Genomic DNA, 18,847 nt, shown 5'->3' with positions numbered 1-18,847 from the left:
CGATTCTTTGAGGCGAGTCTCAAACCAAGCTCGTGAACTGGGAGTGGGAAGCGGGACCGGCTCCTGATCTTGCGTGCCGGGGAGAGCTGGCGATTCTATAGGAGAAAAACCTGGAAAGAGCAGAGTCAATGCCGGCAGCCTGGCTAGACGGGCAGGGAACCTTTCGCAGTCAGCTGGGGCACATTGCTGCTGACAGTGCAGCGGAGGAGCTAAGGGAAAACCAAGCCCCTTCAGTTAGTGAAATGGGATGGATCCAAGCTACCCTCGTTGGCTACTTGTTTTTCTGTCTCTGCTTTTTGCCAGGGGCCCTGTTTCCCCTTCAGCTACATCTACACTGGCATGATTTTCCGGAAATGCTTTTAATGGAAAAGTTTTCCATTAAAAGTATTTGTGGAAAAGAGCGTCTAGATGGGCACGGACGCTTTTCCGCAAAATCTAGACGAGCCAATCTAGACGCGCTTTTGCGCAAAACAAATCTGAGCTGTCTACACTGGCCCTTTTGTGCAAAAGGGACTTTTGCCCGAACGGGAGCAGCACAGTATTTCCGCAAGAAGCACTGATTTCTTCCATGAGATCATCGGTGTTCTTGCGGAAATTCAAGCAGCCGGTGTAGACAGCTGGCGAGTTTTTCCGCAAAAGTGGCTGATTTTGTGGAAAAACGTGCCAGTCTAGACACAGCCTTCCTGTTTCTAGTCTGCTGCCCAGTCGTGTTTTCACACGCTCACCCCCTGTTGCTGGCGTGGTCTCCCAAGCGCAACAGAAGCATGTTTTAAAATGAATACGATAAGTCTATTTTTACTGAAATAAAAAAAGCCCGAAAAGGTGTGTCTTCATTTTGTACGGGGCGTGTGTCTGCCCACTACTGGATAGAGTCAGACCAATCACCTGTGTGTCATAAGCCCTATAGTACAGATAGCAGAAGGAGATTCTCCTTGACCTCAGGGCCAGTGCTTGTCTTGGGCATGTCCAGGCTCAGTCCCACTCCTCTCAGCATCCTGAAACACTCCCCACATGGGCACCACGTCCTCCACTCCCAGTTCTGGGCTGACTCAGCCTGCTTGTTCTGCAGCTGCCCCTTTTCCCCTAGGACGCAGACCGGCTACAAGACCCTCTCCTGCGTGTGCACAGTTCCTTTCTGCCTCTCCACGCCACCCTCCAGGCAGGGCTGGGCAAGTGTTTGGCCCACACAGAACCACAGGCTGCTCTCTCAGGTAGGTTTTACAGCAGGGGAAACCGAGGCACGGAGCAGGTCATGTGACTTGCTCAAGGGCACTCAGCAAGTCAGTGTCAGGGCACGAAACAGAGCCCAGGGGTCCCGATTTCTATCCCCCCAGGCTCCCCGGAGCCAGGCGTCCCACCCTGCAGTAACCGCTGGCGCATGCGAGCCCCCACCCGTCAGGCGAGGCCCATGTGCGTTCAGGGTGTGACAACAGAGCCTCCCAACAGCAGCTAGCCCCCCGCCCCTCACTAGGCAGGGAGGCCAGAGCCCAGCACGGGCACAGGGCAGAGCAGAGCTGGGGCGCTGGCTGTCCCCCAGCCATGGTGTCAGCGACCATGGCCCGGACCGGGGTAGAGGCAGCAGGGGACCGAGCGAGCGGGACCAGGGAGGCTCGAGCAACCTGTCTGCAAAGTGCTTGTAAATTAGCAACCGTGGCACCGCCTGCATCCGCCCGAGTCAGCAGCGCCGGTGACCTCCGGCCCCTGCCACCCAGCCTGCTCCCCGGGGGCTTGGCACTTAGCCCCCCATGTGGGGGTAACGCGACACCCGGGCCTGTGGCCTCCTAATGCAGGCGTATAGATCTGTTTGGGCTGCACCCCCGGCGCGGTGAAATGACACAATGATGCAGCTGCTCTGAGTTCATTACCGGGGCATTAGCAAACCTGACACCCCATCCTCTGCCCTCCGCGGGCCACATGGCCGGGGTCAAAGGGCAGGCAGGACGTGCACGCTGGTCAATTGTAATTGGGTTCTCGGCTCCGGGCAGAGAGCAGGGAGCCCCAGGGAGTCAGGGCTGCGGCATGTTCAGCCGGCTGCTGGTGCCCACGCTGTGGGGGTGGAGGGCAACTGCAGGGCCGGGATCAGGCCAGGGCATTGCCCAGGTCCAGGGAAAGGCTAGAGCCGGCTCCCTGGAGCAGGTCCTGGGTGTGTGTGTGGGGGGGGCAGTGCAGCGTGCCACCCCCGTCACTCTCACATGGTGCAGGCTGGTCTGGCTCCAGCAGGGGGCAACAGCGAGCACGGGATCATGTTTGCTGGGTGGCAGGGAAAGGCTCCAGTGGGGCCAAGCCAAGGCTGCCACCGACCCGCACGGACCTGGCTGCCCAGCGGACGCCCCCCCCCCCCAGTGAAAGCCCTCGACCCAGCCTGACCTCCCCACCCAGCCAACGCCTGGCCCGTCCACACCCCTGCCCAGCACAGGCTGGCCTGGACCTGCCCTGAGCCCCGGCCGAGCGCAGGAGGAATCTGGCCATGTCACTCAGTGCGCCAGGTCGGGGGTTCAAATACAAGTGTCCCCCCCAGCAGCTGCTTATTGGCTGCAGTGCCCTGTGGAAAGGGGGGGGCCCTCTGGGGGCATCTTTGAGCTAATGGGCCTATTGGAGGGCACAGCCCCCCCCTGCTTTGTGATGTGGGGGTGCCAATGGAGAGCACAGCGCCCCCTGTGGGAATGAGGGTGCCAATGGAGCTAAAGGAGCACACATTAGTGCCCTCACACCCACAGGGGGCGCTGTGCTCCCCATTAGCCTCCTCACGTCCACAGGGGGCGCTGTGCTCCCCATTAGCCCCCTCACGCCCACAGGGGGCGCTGTGCTCCCCATTAGCCCCCTCACGCCCACAGGGGGCGCTGTGCTCCCCATTAGCCCCCCTCACGCCCACAGGGGACGCTGTGCTCCCCATTAGCCCCCTCACGCCCACAGGGGGCGCTGTGCTCCCCATTAGCCCCCCTCACGCCCACAGGGGACGCTGTGCTCCCCATTAGCCCCCTCACGTCCACAGGGGGCGCTGTGCTCCCCATTAGCCCCCCTCAGTCCCACAGCGGGCGCTGTGCTCCCCATTAGCCCCCTCACGCCCACAGGGGGCGCTGTGCTCCCCATTAGCCACCTCACGCCCACAGGGGACGCTGTGCTCCCCATTAGCCCCCCTCAGTCCCACAGGAGACGCTGTGCTCCCCATTAGCCCCCTCACGCCCACAGGGGGTGCTGTGCTCCCCATTAGCCCCCTCACACCCACAGGGGACGCTGTGCTCCCCATTAGCCCCCTCACGTCCACAGGGGGCGCTGTGCTCCCCATTAGTCCTCTCACGTCCACAGGGGGCGCTGTGCTCCCCATTAGCCCCCTCAGTCCCACAGGGGGCGCTTGTGCTCCCCATTAGCCCCCTCACATCCACAGGGGGTGCTGTGCTCCCCATTAGCCCCCTCAGGCCCACAGGGGGCGCTGTGCTCCCCATTAGCCCCCTCAGTCCCACAGGGGGCGCTGTGCTCCCCATTAGCCCCCTCACACCCACAGGGGACGCTGTGCTCCCCATTAGCCCCCTCACGTCCACAGGGGGGCGCTGTGCTCCCCATTAGTCCCCTCAGGCCCACAGGGGGCGCTGTGCTCCCCATTAGCCCCCTCACGCCCACAGGGGACGCTGTGCTCCCCATTAGTCCCCTCAGGCCCACAGGGGACGCTGGGCTCCCCATTAGCCCCCTCAGGCCCACAGGGGGCGCTGTGCTCCCCATTAGCCCCCTCACGCCCACAGGGGGCGCTGGCAGCGTCTGGTCCCTGGGGGGGGGGGCGCGTGGGAAGGCGCAGTGTCCGTGGGCGTGGTGACCCCCGCGCCGGGGTGGGGAGGCGAGGGGGCAGCTCGTGCAGGCAGTGATGCCAGGCGGGGGAGGGGCTCAGGCTAGCCCCGCCCAGTGTCCCAGGCGCCCGGTGGGAAATACGGGGACCCGCGCTTGGGTCAGTGGCAGGGTGTCAAGGCTGGGTGAAGCCCTCAGGCCTGGGCCACACGCTGGGGTTCGGGGTCATGGCTGCATGGGGAGGTGCTGCAGAGGGGGTGCCCGGGGTCTCCAGCGCATCGGCACAGAGCCAGGGGGCAGGGGACGTTCCCATCTCCCGCCACGCCAGGGCCGGCGGCTGGGCCTTGTTTGCCAGGCTGCCCCGAGTTCGCTGCCATGCCTGGCGCCCCTTCCCTGCGGCAGCCCGGGCCGGGGGACCTGGGTGGGCAGCCCCTTGCCCCGAGAGTGGTGCGGTGCCAGGCGCTGTCATACCTGCTCCCTCCAGCAGGTGTCAGCAACCCCCCACCTGCGGGCAGCAGCCGAACCCAGGCAGCCCCCTGCCCTGCAGGCCCCTCTGGCTGTGACCGGCCCAGCCCTGCGACCGCGCCGTGTGGGGTCGCCCCTTCCTCCTGCGGCCAGGCAGAGCTGGGCGCGTGGGGCGGGAGCAGGCCCCCTGCAATGTCTCTGCTTCCCCCCTCCATGCACCCAGGGGCCACCCAGAGGGCCCAGGGGGAACCCCACTGCCGGGGCAGTGACCACGGAGCGGGCCCCAGATGCCTTCTCCTGCCCCCGCCCCCCCGCTCTGAGCCCTGCCTGCGGGGCTGTGGACTCCAGGGCGGGGGGCTGGTGCGAGGGTACTACAAAGAGCAATGCCCCCAGACCTGAGCTACCGAAGCACCAGCCCCACTCAGTGACTGTGGGCAAGTTGCGGGCTGTGCCTCAGTTTCCCTGCCTGTGACATGGGGACACCGATGTCGCCCCCATCTCCCTGGGGGGTGGGCTGAGCAGCTGCTGCCAGGTTTATGCAGCACGTGGGACCCCGACGGGCCCAGGGAGCGCTAATTAGCCGACGGGAGGGCCGGGCCCCACACCACTGAGCCTGGCAGCCAGGCGGCCTGAGCGCTGGCCCGCAGGGAAGCAGAGGAGAAGCAGGCAGGCGGCTGGGTTCGCAGGGCGGCACACGCTGGAATGCGCACAGCGCGGCAGTGCGGCGAAGGGGTGTAATGGACCGTCAGCCACAGGGAACCGCCTGGTGACACGGAGCATATGAATGTGAATGAGGCGGCCGGCGTTTTATGACTCGATACAGGTTTTATTACAGGGAATTAGGACGCCGCGAGAAACTCCCCGGCCTGCAGGCCCAAGGGAAATAGATCCGCCCAGCCGGGCCCGCAGGTGGGAGGCGGGGAGCCTGACGGAGGCCCCACTGTCAAAGCCCTGGCTCTAGGGCATCGGGGGCCTTGATGTATCCCAGACTGAGCCCGTGTGGCAGGGGAGGGGGTCACCCCAGCTGAGCGTCACCCCCTTGGCTGTGCTTTATCGGGTGCACCTGTGTGCGCCGGTTGAGCCCGAGTGGCGCTGGTCCCCCGTAGGGGCTGCGCATCATAGACCCCCCCAGGGCCGGCGGAGACCTCAGGAGCCATCGCGTCCAGCCCCCTCCCAAAGCAGGACCAGCCCCACCTCCATCAACCCAGCCGGGACTGAAACACCCCTAGGGCTGGAGACTCCAGCCCCTCCCTCGGGAGCCCAGCCCAGCGCCTCCCCACCCGCCTCGGGAAAGAGTTTTTCCTAATCTCCAACCTAGGCCTCCCCCCTGCAACGTGAGCCCATCGCGCCTCGTTCTGCCACCTGCCCCCACTGAGAACAGCCTCTCGGGAACCCCCCACAGGTAGCAGCAGGCTGCTCTCAAATCCCCCCTCACTCTTCTCTTCTGCAGACTGAACAGACCCAAGTCCCTCAGCCGCTCCTCATAGGTCATGTGCTCCAGCCCCCTCAGCATTTTGGTCACCACCCGCTGGACCCTCTCCAATGTGTCACATCCTTTCTGTAGTGGGGGGCCCAGAACTGGCCACAATACTCCAGATGTGGCCTCACCAGAGCTGAGTAAAGGGGACTAATGACACCTCTGGATCTGCTGGCCATGCTCCTCCTAATGCAGCCTCGTATCATTCGCCTTCTTGGCTACAAGGGCCCCCTGTTGACTCATCTCCAGCTTCTCATCCACCTAACCCCCAGGTCCTTTCCTGCTGAGCTGCTGCCTGGCCAGTCGGTCCCCAGCCTGTAACTATGCTTGGGATTCTTCCGTCCCAAGGGCAGGACTCTGCACTTGTCCTTGTTGAACCTCATCAGATTTCTTTTGGCCCAATCCTCCAATTTGCCTAGGTCCCGCTGGACCCTAACTCTGCCCTTAAGCGTAGCGACCTCTCCCCCCAGCTTAGTGTCACCCGCAAACTTACTGAGGGTGCAACCCATCCCCTCAGCCAGGTCAGCTCACCGGCTCGAGCCAGGGGAGGACAGAGCTCTGGCGTGGGCACCCCGGGGGCAGACACCGCCCGTGCCCAGAGGGCTGCACCAGCTGCCATTAAAGGGGAGATACTTACAAAGCGCTTTCCCAGGGCGACACGCCCCTCCCTACCCCAAGGGCTCTATCCCGCCGCCTTGCAAACGGCTCGTCCTGAGCCCTGAGCTGAGGCCTGGGGCACGTGTGTCTGGCTACTGTCCCACCCCCAGCGTGCCCCTGGCCAGACACTGCCCCCGACTGGCCACAGCCCCCTCAGTCATGCCCCCGGTCGTTACAGCACCTGTATCGCCCAGAGCCGGGGGGGGGGGGACGACTGTGGGGCGAGGGGAACAGCCCCGGTCGCGCCTGCAAGGAGGCAGGGCTTTGGGCGCCTCCTAGTGGCGGCTCTGGTGCTGCTCCTTAGCGCTGGAAATCTGTCCCAGCTCAGCCGCCAGGCGTCTGCTGGGCCAGTCTCGCTGCTGGAGCCAGGCGGGCTGGGGACCCGGGGAACGCGCCGCAGCCAGCTCGGGAAAGCGGGGCCGGGGGTGCAGCCGGGAGCCTGTCGGGGCTCAGCAGGGCTGCACCTCCCTGGGGAAGCTGTAGGGAGGGGCCGCTGAGCTGGGGAGCGATCCCCCCACCATGCCCCTCCCCTCCCCGTGCATGGAAGGGGCCCAGGCCCAGGCTGGCGCTTGCCTGGCTGCCGGCCCCACATGGCACCTCTCAGGCAAAGCCAGGCGCAGCCCCGTGCGGGGGGAGGGACGTGCCAGCCGGGAAGGCCCCTGCGGCCACCTCCACGGGGCCCCCAGACCGCAGCGGCTGCCGCTCGCCTCAGCTTTATGGGCCAGCTGCAGGAAGCGGCGCACGCCGGGAAAAGCAGGCGGGGGCCATAGCCAGGGGCAGCCACGGGGAGCGGCAGGGCCTGAGCCCCGGGCGGCTCCGGGGCCTCGCGTTGTTTTCGGAGGAGGGGCCCGTTTGTGCCAAGGAGGCTGGAAACGGCCGTACAGGGACCCCGAAAGGCTGGAGCACAGCTCAGCCCCTCCCCCCGCCCCCGATTCCTCGTCGCCCCCAGCTTGGCCTCTCCCGGTGCCCCAAAGGGGGCCCCCTTCCCCCGCCAGGCTGAGCCGTGGCTCTGTCCAGCAGCGCCCGTGGCCCCAGCATCCCTGCCTCGCTCCCGCCGCCTCCCAGGGCCGGGCCGATGCTGAAGGGAGCTGGGTTCGAAGGTGCTGCGGGTCTGGTTCTCTGCGCTGGCCGGGCGGGAGGCGATTTTGTGGCCGTGTCGGCCCTTTGGAATCGCCCAGGGCCAACGAGCGGCTGCTGGACGGGCCCCGCGCTGCACTGGCAGCCAAGCCCACCCAGGGGCACGGAAAGGAGCCAGACCCCGGGCCCAGACCCACAAGCTCTCCAGGGAACGGGCCCCATGCAGCCCCCCCAGTAAAGCCCCGGCCCCCGCAGAGCGGCTCTGGTAAAGGCTCTCAGGGCGCAGCGATGGCGGCGACACGGCCCTCGGCTCGAGCGCTCCTGGCTGCGTAGACTGGCAGCTCTTTGGGGCAGGGAGCTGGCAGCCCCTCGGGGTGATCTGACTGGGCCCAGCGTGGGGCGGCCGAGCCAGCCGCGGGACTGGCCTTTGCCCAGGACCCAGCCAGCAGCAGGCCCTGACTGCGGGGCCGCTGGATGAGCCGAAAGCCGAAGGGGCGTCTCCCGGTGCAGCGACAGGCCAGCTCCGCGCAGGGCCTCCGAAGAGAGTCTCGCTGCTCCCCCCCGGGAAATGCAGGGCCCTAGTCACAGGAGTGGCGTGAACCTGCCCGAGGCCCAGCCCCTCCCCTGCCTCGCGCACTGGGTTTATTCCCCTCCCAGAGCGTGGCCATCGGAGCCGTTGCTTTAATAGCGCAGCAGCGGGAAGGGCCCCGCGTCCCCCTGCCTGCCTAGCATCCCCTCTGCCTGCCTGTCTGTCCATACACACACCCTGACTGTGTCTAGACTGGCAGGGAAAAACTTGCCAGCTGGCTACACTGGCCACTTGAATTTCTGCAAGAGCACTGACGATCTCATGTAAGAAATCAGTGTTTCTTGCGGAAATACCATGCTGCTCCCGTTCGGGCAAAAGTCCTGGGCTACGTCTACACTGGCATGATTTTCTGCAAATGCTTTTAATGGAAAAGTTTTTCCGTTAAAAGAATTTGCGGAAAAGAGCGTCTAGATTGGCACGGACGCTTTTCCGCAAAAGCACTTTTTGTGGAAAAGCGTCCGTGCCAATCTAGACGCGATTTTGCACAAAAAAGCCCCCAGCGCCATTTTTGCGATCGGGGATTTTTTGCGCAAAACAAATCTGAGCTGTCCACACTGGCCCTTTGCGCGAAAGGACTTTTGCCCGAACGGGAGCAGCATAGTATTTCCGCAAGAAGCACTGATTTCAGACAGTAGGAAGTCAGCGCTTTTGCGGAAATTCAAGTGGCCAGTGTAGACAGATGGCAATTACTTTTGCGGAAAAACTTGCCCGTCTAGACACAGCCCTTTTGCGCAAGAGGGCCAGTGTGGACAGCTCAGATTTGTTTTGCACAAAAAAGGCCCAATTGCGGCTTTTTTGCGCAAAAGCACGTCTAGATTGGCACGGACACTTTTCCACTAAAAGCGCTTTTGCTGAAAAGAGGAAAAGCGTCCGTGCCAATCTAGACGCTCTTTTCTGCAAATGCTTTTAACGGAAAAACTTTTCCATTAAAAGCATTTGCAGAAAATCATGCCAGTCTAGACTCAGCCCCTGTGTCTGTCTTAAGCTGTCCATCTATCTATCCCCATGCACCTTGTGTCTGGCTCAATCTATCCATCCGTCCCCATACAGCCCCTGTGTATCTCTCTAGCTATCTTCCCTCTATCGAAGGAAAGAGGAAGGGAGGAAGGAAGGAAGAGAGGGAAGGAGGGAGGGAGGAAGAAGAAGGAAGAGAGGGAGGGAGGAAGAGGAAGGAAGAGAGGGAAGGAAGGGAGAGAGGGAGGGAGGGAGGAAGAGGAAGGAAGAGAGGGAGGGAGGGAGGGAGGAAGAGGAAGGAAGAGAGGGAGGGAGGGAGAGAGGAAGGAAGGGAGGGAGGAAGAGGAAGGAAGGGAGGGAGGAAGGGAGGGAGGAAGAGGAAGGAAGAGAGGGAGGGAGGGAGAGAGGAAGGAAGGGAGGGAGGAAGAGGAAGGAAGAGAGGGAAGGAGGGAGGGAGGAAGAGGAAGGAAGGGAGGGAGGAAGGGAGGGAGGAAGAGGAAGGAAGAGAGGGAGAGAGGGAGGGAGGAAGAGGAAGGGAGGGAGGGAGGGAGGGGAGCTCTGGGAGGCTGATGCCATTAGGAGGGTTAAAATCTCCTTTGCTCACACAGGAACGTGCTCCGTTCATTGCCCACAGAGGCCACGGGCCACGTTGCCCCTTCCCTGCTTCTTTCCAGGGTGGTAGCAGCCGCCTGCTTGCACATGGCTGGAATGAGGAAGCGGGTGGGTCTGGACCAGGTCCCCCAGGCCCCGGGCCGAGGCAGGGCCCTAGATTCTCCTGCCGACACCCTGCTCCGGTGGGTGTCCCTGCCGCCGGAGGGCCAGCACCCGCTCCCCTGGAGAAAGGGCTCTACCTGGTCCTGTACCAGGTGCCCAGAGGCTAGGCCAATGGGCCCGTGGGACAGGCAGGTTGCCAGCTCAGGTATCTGCAGCAAAGGTGGCTGACCCTGTGTCACTCCGGGGCTCTGGCTCTTGCCCGGGCTCCCGCACTGAACGTAGAGTCCAGCCCACGATCCCTGCCGTGGTGTCTAGCAGCGCAGCGTCCCACAAGGACCCTGGCGAGGCAGGCGTGTCAAGCTGAGGGTAGACTGCGGAACTTACCGCCACAAGAATGAAGAGACCCCGGCCTCCCGGCAGTGCAGAACTAGCTGTAAAACCCAGCTCGGAGGCTGCCGTCCCCTCCACGAGCCCCCCGCCGACAAACAGGCTGGCCCAGGCCCTGGCCACAAACTTACTGAAGTTTGGCGATTTAGGAGAAACTCGGGGCTGGGGAGACCAGGGCACGGGGAGGGTGCAGTGAACTGGCTGCAGGACCAGGGGCTGAAGCGCCCAGGTGGCAGAAGCCCTTTTCTTTCCTCCAGGAACCCCCCAAGTGTCATGATCCTCCCCCGGGAGGGCAGAAAGAGCCAGCTCCCTCACAGCCTAGCCCGGCTGTGGCACCACAGACCCGCTGCTTGGAATCAGAACCGACTGCTACGGTGTGTGTCCTATGCCCCACGCTGCTACCCCTTCGCAGCGCTGCGCCTTCCCTCTGACACACCAGCACCCCTGTGGCTGTGATGCTGCCGGTGTTGCTGGGGTGTAGCAGTGTGATGTCGAGGTTACACTTCGTGTTGTTAATATACAGGCCGTGCAAGGGGCAGAGTAAAGGGTATGCCGAGACACCCAGCCATTCCGCTTCTAACATGTGCAACAGCTAACTTGGTTTACTAATGTCAACATTTTTTGGTCTCGTTCTCTCACGGAGTCACAGTCCCCCTGCCCAGTGGGTCTGAGCAACCCTACAATCCTGGACTTTTCAGCATAGAAAAGAGAAAACTAAGGGGGGCGGGGATATGATAGAGATTTATAAAATCATGACTGGTGTGGAGAAAGTGAATAAGTAAAAGTTATTTACTTGTTCCTATAACACAAGAACTAGGGGTCACCAAATGAAATTTCTAGGCAGCAGGTTTAAAACAAACCAAAGGAAGTTTTTCTTCTCTCAGCGCACAGTCAACCTGTGGAACTCCTTGCCAGAGGATGTGGTGAAGGCCAGGACTTTAACAGGGTTCAAAAGAGAGGTAGGTAGATTCATGGAGGTTAGGTCCATTGATGGCAATTCGCCAGGATGGGTAGGAATGGTGTCCCCAGCCTCTGTTTGTCTGAAGGTGGGTGACAGGGGAGGGATCACATGAGGATTACCTGTTGTGTTCCCGCCCTCTGGGGTCCCTGGCATTGGCCACTGTGGGCAGACAGGACACCAGGCTGGATGGACCTTTGGTCTGACCCTGCCTGGCTGTTATGTTCTTCTGTAATACCAAACCAGTGCGCTCTGCTCCACGCTGGCGAGCGATCAGACCCTGGGACCAGGGGCTGCTGGTGCTGGGTGGGAGCGACCCGCAGGCTGGCAAAACCCCCGCGCCCAGGGGGTGGGCATTGACAGCACGAAATTTCCCAAGATGATGGAAGTCCTGCGCCAGCAGCCTTTCAGCCTGCGGCACCGTGGCCAGGCTCAGGGCCAGCATGTGCTGTGTCTCCCCCTCCCCTCTAACGAACCAATGCGGCAGCTTCGTTTTCTCGCTTGCCTTTTGTTCCTTTCCTAGTGACATGAGTCTCCGGCGGCCGCAGGCCATTCTTCATCCCCGCCGGACATGATTGATCTGGGCCGATTACCATTTTCCATCTGTCTGCGCCAGAGTTAACCTCGTTTGCTTGGTAACCGCATTAGACGTTGCATAAATCCCGCCGTGGCCGCGCGTTTCTGGGAACGGGTGGGGTGCCCTGGGGGAGGGGAGCGAAGCGGCATGGCCCTGCCGAGAGGGAGGAGACGGGTGGCAGAACACACCCTGCTGAGCAAGGCCACGTGGAGCACTGGGGCGACGCGCCCACCCTGCCCTTTCGGCCCTGCCGGCTTCCCACGTTAGGAGGAGGGCAGCCGCCCAAAAGGCAGGGTCTGGCTCCTGTGACAACCCCGCGGTCCAGCGCCTGCTTGTCCCTGCACTTCCATGTCACGTGGGCATGGATCCCCCACCAGCACCAAAGCTGGGGAGCCGGGCATACGCCTGGTTCTTCAGAGACCAGGGGGCAGCGACCTATTCAGCCCAGATGCTGGGTAATAGGGGATCAGGGCTCGGCCGTGCACACGGGGTGGTAACGCTGACCCTGTGAAAGCCGGGAGGGCCTCGGATACTACACAGTAGGGTTCCGTGAGTCCCTTAGGCAGCCCGTCGGCTAGCGGGGGAACCCATAACCTTTGCATCAGCATCCAATGCAAAAGGGACGTGGTGGGGATGTTACAGGCAGGATGGATTTTCAAGTGCCCAAAAAGGACGGCGCGTTTGCAGGACAGTTCTTCCGCCCGCCAGGCCCTGCTCTCCGGCGTGCTGTTACCCGACCCCCGGCGGGCCAGCTGGCGCCAGGCCGGGAATAGGCACATAGTCTCAGATCTTCCCGTGCCCTGCTCCAGGTTCATCCCAACACATCACGGCCTCCTGCTGCTGCACCAGAGCCGGAGACACAAAACTGAAACGCGTCTACATTTGAGGGCTGGAGATTTTGCATCTCGTTCCCAGAACGTTCCCAGCAATGGTGACGCAAGGCTGACAGGGACAGGAGACTGGCACAGCTCGGCCAGGGATCGTGTTCTCCCCGGGCCCTGCGCAGAGCAGAACGGGGTCTAAGCAAGCCGCCTGCTCCACCCTAGCGACAAAGGGTCGGTCAGTCTATGGCTCTTTTTTTTCCAAACTGGCCTGATTTTCTTACCTACACTCCAATCCTTCCCTCGTCCTTCATTGCTGGCACGTGGAGGGTCTGGGTATCCGCACACTGTAGCTTCCCGTGGAAAAGCCTCATTAGCACAAGCCTCGGCAAGTTACCTGCAGCCCAGAACTTTGTTAGGGGAAGATCACAGCGGGGCGAAACGCGAATCTCTCCTGCACGGGGCGGGGGGTTTGGACTGAGAATTGGTTTTATTTCCCTGTGACAAGCTGGGAAATCTTAACCATTAAAATGCAGGTTTTCCACTCTGAACTGGCCCTTGCGCGCGCGCACACGCGTGGCAAAGCAGGGACTCTGGAGCGAAGAACGAAAAAAGCGGGGTGGTTGGTTTTTGTTTTTTTTTCAAAAAGATCAATGAAGTACTCAAGCAAAGCGCAACTGCCCGCTCCTCTCTCAGCCTATGAATATACAATGTGGATTTTGCACGGCTTGCCGATCCCAGGGGGACTGGTGCCTGGGGACGAGTTAAGCAGGAGAACGGCCACTTGCGCGGATACAGCCGCACCCGAGGGAGGGTTGGACGTGGGGAACGAATACTTAACAAGCGGCTCTTCCGCCCCGCAGAGCCGGGGCTGCCACGATCCCATCGCTGGCCGCTGAAGCCAGCCACGGACCGGACGGCAGATGTACAGGCTTGGTGGGGGAACCGACCGGAGCAATTCACCCAGGGCTGGGAAGCCTCCATCACCGGCAACTTCTAAGTCACGGCTGGATGTTCACCTAGACGATCTGCTCTGGGGATTTTCTTGGGGCTGGGCTGAGCGACGCGCGATCAGCCTGGCTCATCCCAGCAGGTCCTTCTGGCTGAGACTCTATTGGAGCCCGAGCGGTTGGACTAGGAAACCACTGGCTTACGCTCACGGAAGCATCCCAAGCATGGGTACAGGCTGGGGGCCGACTGGCCAGGCAGCAGCTCAGCAGGAAAGGACCCGGCGATTGCAGAGAAGCTGGATACGAGTCACCAGGGTGTCCTGGTAGCCAAGAAGGCGAATGGCATGAGGGGGCATTAGGAGGAGCATTGCCAGCAGCTCTAGTGAAGTGATTATGCACCTTGATTCGGCCCTGGGGAGGCCACATCTGGAGTGTTGTGTCCAGTTCTGGGCCCCCACTACAGGAAGGACGTGGACACACTGGAGAGGGTCCAGCGGAGGGCAACCAAAATGCTGAGGGGGCTGGAGCACACGACCTACGAGGAGAGGCTGAGGGGTTTGGGTTTGTTTAGTCTGCAGCAGAGAAGAGTGAGGGGGGATTTGAGAGCAGCCTGCAACTCCCTGAAGGGGGGTTCCACAGAGGATGGGGAGAGGCTGGTCTCAGTGGCGACGGATGCAGAACGAGGAGCGATGGGCTCAAGTTAACAAGCAGCTCTTGTAGGTTGGAGATTAGGAAAAACGATTTCCCTAGGCGGGTGGGGGAGCACTGGGCTGGGTTCCCTGGGGAGGGGGTGGAATCTCCATCCCTAGAGGTTTTTGAGTCCCGGCTGGACAGAGCCCTGGCTGGGCTGATTGAGTTGGGTTGGTCCTGCCTTGGGCAGGGGGCTGGAGCTGAGGACCCCCGAGGTCTCTTCCAGCCCTGGGATTGTATGATCATCTCCGTTCTGCTGAGTCTGGTGAAGAGACCAGAGGTGGCTGGAGAAGCCTCCATCTCCCACCGTTCTGCTGACGCCCATCTCCTCCCACCACAGTCACCTCCCCTGCCACCGCCAGGGAGCTGGTGGGCAGCTGTACACGCTGCAGTACATTGCTCACCCTTCTGACCCCACAACACTTGCTTGTGCCTGGGCCTAGGGCCAGCAGGCTCAGTGCTCAGAGCCTGTCGCCCCAGGTCCATGCCGGTTGTACCGTATTCCCATCCCATCCTGATTCGGAGAGCCGAGACGCAGAGAGGGAAGGAAGGCGAGGCCGGAAGATTTATACTCGTTTAATTAATGTCAAATGTAGTTTACAAACGGGAATGACAAGTACCTTTTTATAGAATATACATTGACACACAATCATTGACACAACTGGAATATCACCTTGTGCAATTGGGATTCTTTGGGCAAACAGTCAATTCCTTTTGCTTTTTTTTTTTTTTTTTTTTTAAACATTTTTATTTTAAGCTCGTGGAAGGGGAGAAAGCGAGCGCCGTGCGGTGCGGACCGCGGCTGGCTCCCGAGAAGGCCGGCACGGGACTCCGATCCCCACCCTTCCTAAAAACAGGGACGGCGCGACGTGAAAATAAAACGGGACGGGTTACACACGGTTTTACACACGGTGCTGCTCCAAACAGAGCCTGGCTCTCGGTGCCTCCTCGCAAGGCAGGGCTCAGGGGCTCTCCCTCCACATGCCCCTTCCCCGCTGCCTCTAAAGTCACTGCATCACCTCCAGCTCCATTCCCAAAGGCCACAGCCCTGGGACTAAGCGCAGCAGCCGTTGCTGGCCAATGCAGCCCGGTCCTGCCAGGGCCAGGCATGGCTGTCTCACCAGGCTGAGTGTATTATTCCAAATTAACCCCCAAACCTCCTGACTGTCTCTCCCAGGGTATAAGTGCTACGGCTTCCCAGCAGGGCGAGCGGCGTCTGCCCCGTCATCTCCCACCCACCGCCCGAGAAGGTGCGGCCTGCACTGCACGCCAGCCGCGGGGAACGGCCACGTTCGCCCGGATAGACCCACAGCGAGACTGGAGCGACAGGAAGCTCCAAGGGACACAACAGGGTCTTCGTGGTGGAGGGAAGGGGGACGACAAATCTGTCTCCTGACCGAATTATTTTGTGCCGCAGGGTCCTTTAGAAGCCAAACAGCGAGACGCTGACCAAGCTGGCTGCCGGCAGGAGACCTCCCGCCCGTAGGCAGGGAAGTTGGGGCAGAAACAGCAGCACAGACAAGGTGCCGCAGCAAACGGCGTGTTACTGCTAGATACAAGTCACCTTGGCAGTGCCGGGGAGGAGTCTGGATTCGTACATGTCAACCCCAGTGGTGCCAGCATAACCAGGGTGGCCAGGGGTCCTACACCAAGAAATCCAGCTAGCAGGGGTCAGCTTGCCAACAGCCTTACCACGACCCTGGACTTGCCACGTGCCCACGTCTAGTGTGTTCTGGTCTCCCCCCTCAGGTCCATGAAGCCAGAGGGCTGCCTGGCAGGAGACAGCTTTCGAGACACCCTGGAACAGCAACACAAGGTTAACTTCACCGACATCCCTCCTCCCGCCGTTCCGCGCTGGGTGGCGAGGTCACCCAACCGGCACCAAGAGCCACCAGCAGGGTGGGCCTCTGATTAGCAAGGACACAGCCTTGCAAAACTCAGCTGGCTCCAGGGCCGTCACGTGCCTGCTGGGAGGTAAAATCTTCCTAGGTTCTTGGTTCCGGAGGGAACGGGCGAGTCGCTAGCAACCCGTGGCCGGCGACAGTTTTGCAAGGCTGTGGGACCGGACGCGAAGGACATGCGAGATGCCCCTGTGGAAGGAGCGAGAAGGTAACTGGGGCTCACCACCCCGGACTGGGAGGATCGCAATCTTTGCTCACCTTAGCTCAGCGAGGCTGGGGGCGGGGAGGGGGGCCCTGCCTTGCCTGCAGAAGTGACTCTGCTGTGTTGCACGAGGAGGAAAGTGCAGCAGGCGCTGGAAGACCCCTTCCACTGCAGCAAAGGAAGTCAGTGCAAGTCTGACGCCTCTCCTGGCCAGGGAGCACAAGACGGTAGCACAGCAAAACGCCTCTAGCAAGAGCCTTCCTTGCCCACCCTGTAGGCTCCTTCTACTGCTCAGCCCTGCATGGCAACCTCTTCTGCAGGCAAAGGCAGCGCTCCAGCGCAGGGAACGCACCCTGGCCACTGGGCCGTGAACCGCTCCAGCGCAGGGAATGCACCCTGGCCACTGGGCCGTGAACCGCTCCAGCGCAGGGAACGCACCCTGGCCACTGGGCCATGAACCGCTCCAGCGCAGGGAACGCACCCTGGCCACTGGGCCGTGAACCGCTCCAGCGCAGGGAACGCACCCTGGCCACTGGGCCGTGAACCGCTCCAGCGCAGGGAACGCACCCTGGCCACTGGGCGGTGAACCGCTCCAGTGCAGGGAATGCACCCTGGCCACTGGGTGGTGAACCGCTCCAGCGCAGGGAACGCACCCTGGCCACTGGGTGGTGAACCGCTCCAGCGCAGGGAACGCACCCTGGCCACTGGGCCGTGAACCGCTCCAGCGCAGGGAACACACCCTGGCCCCTGGGCGGTGAACCGCTCCAGCGCAGGGAATGCACCCTGGCCACTGGGCGGTGAATTCCTTTCCAGTGGAAGCAAAACACGCCTATGGCTGATTTTTGCTTGGACAATTTTTGCTTGGCTCTCGTGGGCAATGACTGGGTTCACTGTAGCTTGGAGACAAGCTACCCTTGGCCGCGTTCATCCTAATCTCAACGCCCGTCCCGTCCGGAAGAGGCAAATGCTCCTGCACCAGACCCTTCCAACTGCCCTCCCGTCCCCGATGAGAAACTAAACGCCGGCATCCGTCTGTGGGATAAAGACTCGATTAGAAATAGCCCCCTTAGCTACCACGAATGACAAAACCCCATCTCCCCTAGTCCCCACAAGTCCTGTAAGTTATGGGCACTGCTACAGCCATCACTAAAAAGCTGTTAACTTCATATCTGAATGAGGAAATATACACCACAGAACATTAAACCATTTATATTATATATATGTGTGTATATATATATTTATATATACTTTTTTTAAAACTAACGACTTTAATGCCAAAATTTTGCAGAACCAAGAAAAATATGGGTTTAATGTTCTCTGCTCATTTTTTTTCTTAAAAAAAAAATACAACCAAAAAGAAGGGTAACTTATTAGTATGTAATGTTTGTGTCTATCCCATTTATACACAACATTGTAAACATATATAATCTATATTACATGTGCTTCATTTTCTGCCCGTGTGTTTTTTCTTTAAACCTTTTTTAATCACTAGAACACCACAAAAAAAAAAACAAAAAAAACAAAAAACAAAAAAACCCGAACAAACAAAAAACCCAACCAAAAACCAACCGACCAAACTGAACAAAGAACACAAATTACAGGTTATTTAACATCTTTCTGTCAAGGGTCCCTTCCGAGCCTTCTGGGGTTGGTGTAGTGAGCAGCACAGTCCAAGAGGGGCTCACGCCGTCCGCGATGCAAAGCCAGCTCCGGGGAGAAGGAAATCCTGGGTTTTAAAAAGGGGGTATCACAACAAAGGGTTTGGTTTGGCCCGCTGCAGGGCCGCCGCGGGAGGTCCCAACACGAGAGACACGGAAGCCGAGGTTTCCCTGCTGCTCCTTCGCCCTCGTGGCCACATCAGGAGTCTGTGGTTTTTTTAAAACGTCTTTTTGTTGTCGTTCTTTCCCCCTTGGTGGGAGGAGCCGGGGAGCTGCGGCCCGCCCTCCGGCTGGGTCCTTCATAAGTAGATGCGCCGGAGGTCTCCGGGAGACGTGATGGTGTTACACTGAGGACAGAGCTTCTTCGCACCCTGCAGCCAGCGGAGGGAAAGAGAGACATGTCACCTGGGAGGATGGCGGGCGAGCCGGAGGAGTGGGGATGACAATATGGATGCAGGAAAGGCCCGGGAGCCCGGCCACGGCAGGGAGCAGCCACGAGACGACAGCCCATAGGAGCCCTCCATTAGGGGAGCCAGGCTCCCGCCCTCTCCCCAGCCCACCTGGAATGCGGCCGTGGATGCCACCAGCCCCGGACAGGGCGGAGAGGCCAACCACGCCTGAGTGACCCTCATTAGCGCTTTCATGCAGCAGGGCCACTGCCAGCTCCTCTCGAGAGCGACCAGCACGCACGGGGCTCGGAGCTGGTTGGCGCTCGGCAAACAACGGAAATTCAGTGCAACCGACCTCCGGCTCGGCTCGCCTCCCAGCCCCACACCCCTCGGAGCCCGGCCTCCGCGAGAGAGCCCCCTCGAGAGCACCCCCGCGAGCGCTGGCTGCCCCAGCTGAGCGCTGGCCCTGGGGGTCAGAGGCAGCCCACAGGTTGGGTAGCTCTGCCCTCCGCTGAGGGCTGGACCACTCTCTGAGCAGGAGAGGCACAGGCTGGGGGTCCTGGGTCCGTCCCCCCGCGGGTTACGTTACACAGAACGGCGCTTT

The 18,847-nt window shown here is 61.0% G+C and overlaps 1 protein-coding gene across 5 annotated transcripts in view; it reads right to left on the bottom strand.

Moving 5' to 3' along the window:
• Positions 1–14,654: 14,654 nt before the first annotated feature.
• RNF220 (ring finger protein 220) overlaps positions 14,655–18,847 on the bottom strand; it is a 330,094-nt gene continuing 325,901 nt past the window's right edge. For all 5 annotated transcript variants that reach the window (XM_075935807.1, XM_075935809.1, XM_075935808.1 and 2 more), the window contains one exon: positions 14,655–18,225. In XM_075935807.1, the coding sequence (XP_075791922.1) occupies positions 18,154–18,225 (72 nt within the window). In that variant the 3' untranslated portion in view covers positions 14,655–18,153. The remainder of the gene's footprint in view (positions 18,226–18,847) is intronic.

The sequence above is a fragment of the Pelodiscus sinensis genome, chromosome 9 (genome assembly GCF_049634645.1).
Source record: "Pelodiscus sinensis isolate JC-2024 chromosome 9, ASM4963464v1, whole genome shotgun sequence".
NCBI lineage: Eukaryota > Metazoa > Chordata > Testudines > Trionychidae > Pelodiscus > Pelodiscus sinensis.
This window is presented reverse-complemented; position numbering and strand designations above follow the sequence as displayed.